The 11,537-nt window shown below is 37.2% G+C and overlaps 2 protein-coding genes across 2 annotated transcripts; both read left to right on the forward strand.

Annotated features, from left to right (window-relative positions):
• The first annotated feature begins 232 nt into the window (after positions 1-232).
• On the forward strand, positions 233-975 carry LOC114804300 (uncharacterized). The gene has a single exon (XM_054227631.1). The coding sequence runs from the start codon at positions 329-331 to the stop codon at positions 806-808; it is 480 nt and encodes a 159-aa protein (XP_054083606.1). The 5' UTR covers positions 233-328; the 3' UTR covers positions 809-975.
• A 7,455-nt stretch (positions 976-8,430) lies between these two features.
• On the forward strand, positions 8,431-11,120 carry LOC105214815 (dynein regulatory complex protein 1 homolog). The gene has a single exon (XM_011188473.3). The coding sequence runs from the start codon at positions 8,638-8,640 to the stop codon at positions 10,861-10,863; it is 2,226 nt and encodes a 741-aa protein (XP_011186775.1). The 5' UTR covers positions 8,431-8,637; the 3' UTR covers positions 10,864-11,120.
• Positions 11,121-11,537: the final 417 nt, after the last annotated feature.

The following is an 11,537-nucleotide window of genomic DNA, read 5'->3' on the forward strand; positions in this document are numbered from 1 at the left end:
GAATATTTCACATATTAAATTTCTAAGAATTTTCCGCCGGAGTATCGTTATTCATCTTTAGATGCTATATCTAACTAAATTAAGCATTCTAAAATTCATATATAAGTAAATAATTAAAGTAATTAACACAAAAATAAAAGAAAATTTTAAAACAAAGAAATATTTTGGTCTACAAAGTTTTATTTTTTTAAAAGATGTGAAACACTCTGTGCTTCATGTTGTAACTCACAATGAAGTATTGTTTATATACACCTGCTGATCAGCTGTTCTTGGCGTCAGGACAATCATCAACAAAATTTATTTTGATTATTTGTTTATTTTATATAAAATGAAAAGTAAATCGGTGAGGAAACGTCAACGCAGTAGAAGACGTGCTAGAAATGCAAAAATTCAAAATCCAGACGTAAAAAATTCGAAAGACGCAAGTTCCAAACCAGCACCTCCAAATGGGATACCAGTTAATGATCCTGTTACCCATGCTGCCACTGTATGGCGAGGTATATATGAATCCCTTCTCATCCGACAATATGAAGTCAAAATCGAATATTGGAAACAACGAGCGCTGAAATTAGAGGAGGAAAATAGAGAATTGCGCAATGAACTACAGCCAACCATACCAGTCTATGAAACATCATCTGATGAGGACGATGAGGAGCAACGTTACTTAAATGATGACTACGAATATGACGATGATGATATTTCACCGGAATATATGGAATTCAGAACGGTTACACTCAAACATCGTGAGGAATTGCGAAAACAGCGTGAGAGAGAATTGAATCCCGTTGTTAGTACTTCGGCGACTTAAAATCCTTCTAAATATATCATAGACATAAAGTAAACTGAAGTAAAGTAAACTGAAAAGTAATTTCGCTGTTAGATTAAGTTAGTTTATAAGAATGTCTGAGGATTTGAAATAAAGCCAAGAATGTCATTTCATGGATGATCAAATCCAAATGAAACATAAAATGTAAATATTATATTCATAGTCCAGCCCGACACCGCAAACTCCTTCTTAAAAGTTTCCCAGATATATATTAACCTAATTATTTCAAAAACTTCAGTTCAAGTTATCGAAGAGTCAACCTGGTTTTCGGAAGTTCGCATGAACTGCACTGCAGTTTGTACTAATTTCAAATATGGCTTCATTAACACAATGCCTTACCATATTGTGTGTGTTATGCAATTATGAAATATTTAGGCTTTCCTCGAATTCACATTCATTAAGGCTCGGCTTTTACTATATACAGTCGCATGCTTTGTAGCCAGACTTGAATAATCAGTCTCATGCCGAAAATTAACGTGTACCTGATGAATATTCGCACATTTGCCAAATTCATATTTCGGCAACCACCGTTGCATTAGTCCTAAAAAGCTTTCTTCTGTGCCGTCATTCTTTCTTATTATATAATATGTACTATACTCGGACGCCTTTATTTGTGTGAACAAATACATTTGAAAGTCATACAACTTGGTTTTGAGCTAATTTACATTAGGGTGTATAATTAAGTGCTCCAGATATAAAGTAAAAAAATGGAAATGTCCGGAACTCTAGTACAGAATATCTGTCTATAAGCATCTTAAAGCTGGAAGAAAAGTTTATTCGGTCAATACTCAAAACGCAAGACAACCCTCGATACCAAAATTTGGAGCAGATTGAAATCCACCAAAAGATATGAATTATATGAGAGTATACGTAACACCCTAATGTGCTTGTGGGCTTCACACATTTTACCATACATACATATGTATAATTCTTAACTTACATATTCTTCCCTACGTAGGTATAATGCAGTAATTAATTTGCTGCCATAAATTTGGCACCTTTTTGGACGAAAATGAAACGGTCATAATTTGTACTTAAGAACAGTAATACGCCCTACCGCTAATGTCTTCATTTGCTTTGATGCGTGTGGAGCGTCCGTGTCAGTGGGCTAATTTGAGCAGCGGTAAATCAAAGGTAAAATATGGCTCGTAGTCCTTCATACACAAAAAGTGCTTTAGCTACAGAGTTACAAAGGAAGAAATTAGTTCTGCAACAAAAGTCAGGCTTTAAATTTGGCTTTTTTCACATTCATTTTTTGCATTTATTTTAATAATTTATTTAAAATTTAAAATTGGCGGAAAACCTGTTATAAAAATGTGTTTAAATGTGAACACAGTTAGATCTCTTTATTTTGAAACCCATATTGTAATAATTTTATTGAGTTGAAAATTTAAAACAGGTGGCAATTATAAAATTACTTTCTTTAAAACTTTTTGAAACATTTAATTTTGAGACCCACATATCGTATTTTGTGTACTCCCGCAACATGTTGCATAGAAGATCATACTAGAATACATTCATGTGAAAGGGCTTATTTGGATGTAATTTGGGCGTGGCCGCGCCCCCTCTAAGTTTTTTGCACACATTTTGTAAACTATTAAAGTTGTAGTAACCAAACTCTTTCTTATTCAGTCCAAAAATGGAGGAAATCGGATTATAACCACGCCCACCTCCCTACTACTAAAAATGCTTTAATTCAGTAAACGAAAACACCAGAAACCTTAAATTTCATGGCAAAGATGACGCAAACTAGTATACACAATTTTAAATGGGTTTGGCTCCGCCCACTTATGGGTCAAAAACCATAGCTCAGAAACTACTCGACCGATTTTAATGAAATCTGGTACATATTAGTTTCTTGACGCCCTGATGTTACCTATTTACAACTATGCCTACTTCCTATATACCACAATTTTGAAGTCCATCTGATTCGTTTACTTTGCAGTATATAAATTAAGCCCTAGTGAAAGGATCAGAACGAAACTTTGCTCAAATACTCGCTACAATCGGACTATAACTTTTCATGGCCCCAGATATCGAATATGGCGACCTCAGTGCTTGTGGCTACTTTTTTTTATCAAAGATATAGATAAATCTCTTAGATATTAAGAAATTCAAAGGAGATATACATATTTCTTCTAATAGTGTGTCTGTGCCAAAAAATGGCAAAATCTGGCAAATACTTCCTCTTGTCCCATATACCTCATATACGGATTTTCAAACATCCGATGGATTTATTCCGCATATCTCGGTTAATATCTGAGATATCTTAGCACAATTAATGGAACGTGTAACCATGGACAAAATAGTTGAAATCGACCCAGGAGTTACCTCGTTATTCTAATGGACTTGATGCCGGATATACGGGTCAACTTGTCTCTATCTTAATAAAATTAAATAAATAAATTGCGAGAGTATAAAATGTTCGGTTGCACCCCAAATATGTCCTTCCTTACTTGTTTTATTTTAAATTAATAGATGATCACCAGCATTTTTCGTATCTGTCATCCGATATTTAAAATAATACCTTATATTGACATTATCCAAATATATGTATCTTATGGGGTTACGACACCCTAAAATTTTCAAAAAATTATTATTTTTGTTTAATTTCAAAGTCTATATTCTAAGTAGTATTTTGAGATATCTTCGAAAACAACGAAAGTTATGTTCATTAGAAGTCAGCGCGATGGGAACGCGCCGAGAACTTTTGCTTTTCCTCTTTTGCGACACGGTGAACACGATAACTCGAAAACTATTCATCCGATTGGCTTGAAAATTAAAATACATCTTCCCAAATAGATTTTCCAGCATCAAGATGTACTTCGGAAAAATTGATACACGTCAATGCTTATATCTCTGCCATTTTTAACTAAAAACAATTTTTTAATATCTATAAAGCTATAAAGATATGTAAATATGATGAACGTAGATAGACCTATACACTGTCTATATGATGATCTAGACAGAAACTTGGTAAAAAAGTTTAAAGCGCGCTGGAAGAATATGCCGGGATGCAAAACCGCAAAAGTTATGTGCAAGGCGGTAGATAAGAAGTACACGAAATTTCTATTGGCGCTCGATAGAAGCAAATGTAGGAATATGGTCGGCGTACTCACTGGTCACTGTCTTGTGGCGGCGCACGCCTACAAGATGGGGCTGATAGATCGTGAAGACTGCAGGAAATGTCAAGAGCTAGGCACCAGAGAAACAATGGAATACCTCTTCTGTGAATGCCCTGCATTATCAAGACAACGGCTTCGGCATTTGGGGGCTGCAGATTACGTTAATCAGGAAGAGATTTCGTTGGTAAAGCCACAAAACCTTTTGAAATTCGCAACAAGCGCTGGCATCCTAAAGGATGACTACTCCTCATTAACCTAGTGACGGCATTCCATCTGGTTTCACAAAGGACTAAAACTGGTCTATGTGTGGCGTTGTAGCCTGCAAGAGTAACCTAACCTAACCTATAAAGATATGTACATATTAAATTAGAAATAAATGTGAAAAAGTCCTACCTCAAACAGTTTTGCAAAAAAAATCTTAAAAACCCATTCGATTTTCATCCGTTCAGGGTGGCTTAACATTTTCATTATTGCCATTGTCTGTCTAGGTGTACCGTTAAAACAATGTTTAGTATTAGACGAAACTGGGTTGCGAAATGGTAGTACGCAACTCTAACAACTACATCATGGCGGCTCAGAATAATAAAATTCGGTTGCCATTTTTTCCTTTCCAAGGAAACCTTGATATCTTTGGGCTACACTTATTTCGAAATTTGGTTTTGCTACAAGAACTGATAGGACTTCCCTTTCAAAATAGTCGGACCCTGCTTTGAAACGGTCACAGAGCTGCACAGCATTCAAAGGGTTATTAATGGCTGCCTTGAAGAATTATTTTGGGTTCTTGAAACTTTCGTCATCTTTAGTCCTAATACTTATGAGCGAGTTGTCTGCTTTCAATGGCCGCTAATCATAACTTTAAGGCTGGAGCTCGCACGCAATTTGATGGCAGTCCGTCAACAGGTGGACAGCGCAGAAACACGTTCGCCTGCGGGGCGCTATTAAAAAACCTATAATTTTATGAATGTTTGAACCAATTGAACCAACCACAAGCAGCCACGCACCGCCGCCTGACCAAGACGGCCACCATTTAAATAATGCATCTGCATTACTTTTACAATATGGCGTTTTGTCATGCGATGTTCAGCATATTCATACCAATACGTACATTTCATAAGTACTCTTTTTATATATGTAAGTAGCTATGTACATGTGAAGGATTGCAGTTCTTCAAGCCGCGCCGGTTATGACAGAAACGACACAGAAAGTTGTCAGGTGGCACAAGTTGCGGCAACTCCACACGGCAGACATTAATGCCACAGTGCGGCAAGCAGCGCTGCTGTGTGAAAAAGTGCGTCACAAAGAAGATATAAAATTGCTTCTTGTGTTCTCTTCTTTTTTGCACAGCACATGCAGATACACCCATTTAATTAGACTTTACACATACAGGCATGGAAACTTTCACGACGACGAAGACAAATATGCTCACTTGATTATGTGGATACATAAATATGCATGTATCTGAGTAGTAGTGAGGAGGTGTGTCAATTCCAGTGAATGCTTCTTATATTCTTATGACCGCCATTTTGTGTTCACTTTTTCTTTGGCTAATATGTTTTATGCCCCTTTTTTATTAATGAAGAAATGAGTAAGTACCATTATACTCGGTATCAAATTTTATAAAGCAAGTGAAGTTAGTGAAAGAACAAATTATACTGTGAGTATAAGGGAAGTAATCGATCGATTTCATTTTTTTTCGATTTTGATCGAGGTTTTTATTTCCAAAATTTTGACCGTCCACCGTTAAGAGTCGAAATAGAAGAGGAGTAGATCAGGCGGTAAAAAAAATTCCTCAAAAATTCAATGTATTAGGTTGGCAAATATCTACCTTTCGCGTTTTGGAATTTCGCGGCTATGTATAAAGCGCTACAGAGCTCGTATCTGGCAATACTATACATCTTTGAAAGGTCTTAACATAACCAACAAAACGACGCTATGCATTTACGCTATTAGTTTGGATATTGCGTTCAACAGTTATAGATGTGTAAACATGCAGTTCACTAACGCCGAAATTCGTGCTAAAGTTTAAAGTTTTCCTTCGTTAAAGGCAAATCCGCAGACGGCGGAAGACCTGTGACGACGAATACCGATAAAATCTTGGAATACATCGAGTTAGACCGGCAAGTGGCATGTCGTGACATCGCTCAGGAGGTGGGAGCTAGTCACCAAACCATTTTAAACCATCTACAGAAGGCTGGATACACACAAAAGATTGATGTTTGGGTGCCGCATGATTGGACCGAATCAACGCCTGCGATATGCTGCTGAAACGGAACGAACTCGACTCATTTTTGAAACGTATAGTGGCTAGTGACGAAAAATGGATCACATACGACAATATCAAGCGAAAACGGTCGTGGTCGAAGGCCGGTGAATCGTCCCAAACAGTGGCCAAATCGGAAATTACGGCCAGGAAGGTTTTGCTGTGTGTTTGGTGGGATTGGAAGGGAATCATCCACTATGAGCTGCTTCCATATGACCAGACGCTTAATTCTACCATCTACTGCGAACAACTGGACCGCTTGAAGAATTTGCCAACAGGAAGGGTGTAGTGTTCCACCAGGACACACACTTCGTTGATGACTTGTCAGAAGCTCGGATGGGAGGTTTTATCGCATTCACCATATAGCCCGGATATATCGCCAAGTGATTACAAAAGAGGCTTGTGAAAAGTGACTGTCCGAGTTCTTAGCAAATAAAGAGAAGGGCTTCTACGAGCGGGGTATTATGAAATTGCTGTCTATATGGAAACATATTATCTAAAGAAACGGCGCATATTTGAACTAAATCCGATCACGGTAACACTTTTTATAAAACATTGAATAAAGAGCAAAAAAGCGGAAGGGTTAAATAATGCTACGCCATTCGACAACCCTGAGGCAAAGGGGTTAAAAAAATGTATACCTTACTTCTGAATGGGCTCGTAATATATAATATCCAAATCAATCAAATAAAAAAAAAACAATAAATTAAAAAGCATGCTTGGTTGATACCAAATATTATCCATAGTATTTGGGTTAGAGTTATAAAATTCCTCAAAATAAGCTAAAAACGGACGCAATACGATTCTTTATAAAATTGTAAAGAATTAAAAACTAAAACAGTACAAAATTTGCAAACGAAAATTAACTCCCCAACTAACGCTAACTTAATTTTTTCCGATTATTTCATATGAAAAGTTAAACTTAACATGTATTTATATTTCGAACATAACATAAATTAGTAATGGGCGCTGCCACCTTTGTTGATAAAAGCTTCATAAATTCTATTGGGGAGAGGACATCCCCAAAAATCTAAAATCTAGTCATCGATTAGTTCCGTTTTGGTGGTATATTGCTTACCACTCTCATACACCTTTCTAACCAAGCATCCCCAGACGTTATCTATAATATTTAGGTTTGGGGAGTATCGCGGCCACTCCAGAACACCGACATTTTGGCTTTGTAGCCATGTTTTTCAGACCGGACACGCTGAATTTAGGCATTGTTGTGCCGTGAGTATCATTCTAGATCATTTTCACTTTTTTCGAATTCGGTTATATCTATTTGCATTCCTATTTGGCGTTAAACACTGCAATACGCGGGTATCATAATATGATATGGCTTCCTACACCGGTACACCTTTGACCTAATATTTGCGATCCTAATAGGGCCCATACATGGTGTACATCTTGGAATTAAAAATTGTTTTCATCTATTGTTTCATAAACAAATGCATTCTCATCCGAAAATATGAGATAATGCCACTCCTTAGAAGGTTAAACGTGTTCGAACCATAATTAGGTGTATTTATTATCGCACCCTATTTACAGGTGGATTTTTCTTTAGTTTCTGCCTTTTTAAACGTTTTGCTTCATTAACTATATATCGATTTAGGATTTTTTATGAGTTATCAATTTATTGCGAAATGATTAATGTCTACCGTTATATTCAAACGTACTTGGTGTTTGAGGTTATGTGTCGAATGATAATTCTCGGTTTTAGTTCTTCTAATCTTAAAGTTGTTGATGGACATTTTCTCTCCAATTACCGAGGGTTTTTACTTAGGATAATTCGGTAAACATACTGTTATCGAAGAACTAACGAATTTTTAACAGGCTTTATTCTAAAACAGTTATCGATAAGAATTATTATTTCGATTATATCTAAAGTTTAGGAACAGTACTTTTATAAACGAATCATGTTTCAAATATATGTTTCAAAATGCATGTTCAAACTTAATAAGGTTTTACGGAAAAATTATTGCTCCAAAAAAATACAGTGAAGAAAGCCTTTTTAACTTATTATTATTATTATTTTTAAATTATTTATTTTATAAAGATTCATATGTATTTTATTCTATAACGAGCAAAAGTTAGATGAGCAATTAACGGATGTTGAGCTAGGATATAAAAAGTGAGCTTTTGGTTCGAAATGTACTTTAACAAACAGGGCTCACTCAAGTCAACTTGGTAACCAGTTTATTGTAAGAAACAATTAACAAACGAACTCAGTCAACTGCCATAGAAACAGTTGAAATTATTTGCTCACGAAAATAAACAAGTCAGTTTGCTAGTGAAATATTACCGAGAGAAAAAAACTTTTAACATTATATTTTATATTCTTAATGAAAAGAAATTGTTTTAAACAACTAAATATTGCATTAACTTCACCTTTATTTTGTTAAGAGTTTAAGAAGACAACAAACAACATGACTTTGGAGCCTACAGGATCGATTACCTCTTTGGACGCCATGTCGGGCAAATCTTCGGGACACGCCTCAATCGTCGACATTGGTTCGCGCGCCTCCAATGCTAGTAATTGGCAATTGGAGAAAATGAAGATGCTGCTTAATACCGCAAATGCAACGAATTCATCAAAAGCATTGGATGAGAGACGAAAACTTGTGCGTGAAGAGTATAAGATGCGTATGAAAGCAGCACCCAAGACTTTGGTGCAGAAGACCGAAGAGAAGAAGGATCCAATCGAACGACAACTGGAGGATAGTGATCATAAATTAAAGGATTTGATTGAGTTCGGACAAGAGTTGGTGACGAATGTGAAGGTGGCCAATGAGAGGCGCGAGCTCATGCGTCGTGAGTATGAGAGTGAGCGTAGTCAAATACTAACAAAAGATCTCGAGAAGGAATCCATCGAGTCGATGGCGCGTTTCAATGAAATCGCCTCGAAATGGTCGGAGCTGGAGGAATTCAAAGAGCCGATGGCATTATTTGAGCACTTGGAGGAGCAAAAAGAGAAGGTAGCCGCGTTAATGGCGAGCAAAGACAGCCTCATCGAGCAGTGTCAGAAGGAGATAGATCGCATAAATGCCAAGTACTATGCCGATCAAATGGCGCAAGCGAATGATGTGCGCTGCCTAGTGGAACGCATTGATCGTCAAATTGAGGTCATCAAGATGGCTTACAATAGTCACTTGAATATTTTAGAAAATACGATTAACGAAGAGCGTGAAACGATCGCATTGCACGAGACCAACAAGTGGAATAAATTCTACGATGACATGGCGGAGAGTGAAAAGACGAAATTCGATTTAGCAAAGCAGAAGGAGGAATTCTATGCGGCTGAGGTGGCGCGCATTGCCGCGGTACAGGAGGAGCTCACATGCAGCACGCGTATACGACTCGAGAAGGAGGCCGAAATGTTGGAGTGGGAATTGCGTAATGTACGCAACACAGTGTTGATGAACTCTGAAAAGTTAGACTACAATTATCAGGTGCTGCAGAAGCGTAATGAAGAGAATATAGTGATTAGCAATCAACAGAAGCGACGTCTCGCCAAACTGAGTGAGAACATAGCCGCTTTGAAAATTAAAATCAACGCCATCAATAAGCAACACTCAACCAAATTACAGCGCTTCTTGACGGAAATACAAAAACTGCATGAGAGCATTAGTGATCTTGAGATCAAAGCGGCACAGTTTCGTTCGAATAATAAACGAAAGTTCGATCTCGTGTGGGAAATCAATTTCAAAGAGCTGAAAGATCTCTTAACGAAGATTTTCGAAATCGATCGCATACTACATGAACAGCAATTGGCCGTGCCATGGTCCATGCCTGATATCGATTGGACGGACATTAATGAGACTGCCAAAGCAGAGAATATCAGTATATTGAAGGAAGCTAGGAAGAAGCAAACTACCACTGATGGACCAACAGGTGTTTGTGAAGAGTTGCTGGAGAAGGGTTTAGTGCGTAATATTTTGCGCAAAATTGCTGATCGTGCCGGTTTTCTCGTTGAAGAGAAACTGTTAAAAATTCTAAGACCCTATTCGGAGAATGAGAAATGCATTGTACGCCTTGATAATATATTCTTAGCTTTACGTGTCGACAATGTGAATATGGTCTCAAAGCTAACCGAGTGTTTTCTACCTTACGCCTATTGCCCCAATTGTCCGGGCAGTTTGCCGAAGGAGGCCATTCATGATTTCTATCGCATTGGGCGTGAGTTTGAGGATATGGTTGCTCCGGATGATGACCTTAGTGAGATCGATGAAGAAGACAACTTATCGGAGAATGCAAAAGCACAAAAACAGTCGGAAAAATGTCGCAATAAACTCACAGCGCATCCACAATGCAAAAATCACTATTTGGTTGTGGAACCGGTATTTGTGCTAATGGCGCTGAATGAATACACTAAAAAGCAAATGCAACAACAAATGACTTATAAGAAGTTCCTGGCAGCAAATGAGTTGCTCAGCAATACGATTCCATTCGATGATGAGACGATCAAATCATTTTGGAATAAGTTCAATAGTTTTTTCCCCAAAGAAAAACGTAAGCTCTGGATGACGCTGGAGCATGGTCTCAATCATTATGTGGAGGTGCTGAAGCAACGTACCAAACTCGATAAGGAATGTGCCTTCTTGCGGCGCCAAAATATGGAGCTGAAACATCTTCTGCAGAAATTTAAGGTTTAATCGATAAATACAATCGATGCCATTGATACAATCGATAAACATACATATTTTATAAACGAGCTTTTGGATGAATTTTTTTACATACGTTAATAATTTTTTTTTTGCAATAATGCCTTTGATAAAATAGATATGAATTTTGCATGCTCTCGAAATTATTATTGTAATATAACTTGCTAATTTACAAATCGATGTCGTGTTTAATTTAATATAATCTTAGTAAAAATTGTTTTGGAGCAAATGAAGATTACTAAATTCAATTCTGTCTGTATGCCTTAAAAGTATAGTCAATCGTTATGGTATAGTGGTTAGGGTTTTCCATTACAACTATGGATGATTTGGATTCGATTCACGCACAGATTAATATCGATAACATTTTTTTGTAATATCGGTTAGCGAGTTCTTGTTTCTGACTTTATAAATATATACATATATATATTTGAAGTAGGAATCACTTTCACGATTATAGCCGAATCCATCAGAGCGCGCCTTCATTCCACCTTCTTGCTTTTTGGCGCCAATTTGAAATACCAAGCGAAGCCAGTTCGCTCTTTACCTGATCTTTCCAATGGAGTGGAGGTTTTCCTCTTCCTCTGCTTCCACCAGCGGGTACTGCGTTGAGCACTTTCAAAACTGGAGTGTTTTCGTCCCTTCGGATAACATGTCCTAACCAACGT

Source organism: Zeugodacus cucurbitae, chromosome 3 (assembly GCF_028554725.1).
Source record: "Zeugodacus cucurbitae isolate PBARC_wt_2022May chromosome 3, idZeuCucr1.2, whole genome shotgun sequence".
Taxonomy (NCBI): Eukaryota; Metazoa; Arthropoda; class Insecta; order Diptera; family Tephritidae; genus Zeugodacus; species Zeugodacus cucurbitae.

What these genes read in the sequence shown, in the direction of transcription:
- LOC114804300 (XM_054227631.1), top strand. Translation starts at nt 329, where the DNA reads ATGAAAAGTAAATCGGTGAGGAAACGTCAACGCAGTAGAAGACGTGCT.
- LOC105214815 (XM_011188473.3), top strand. Translation starts at nt 8,638, where the DNA reads ATGACTTTGGAGCCTACAGGATCGATTACCTCTTTGGACGCCATGTCG.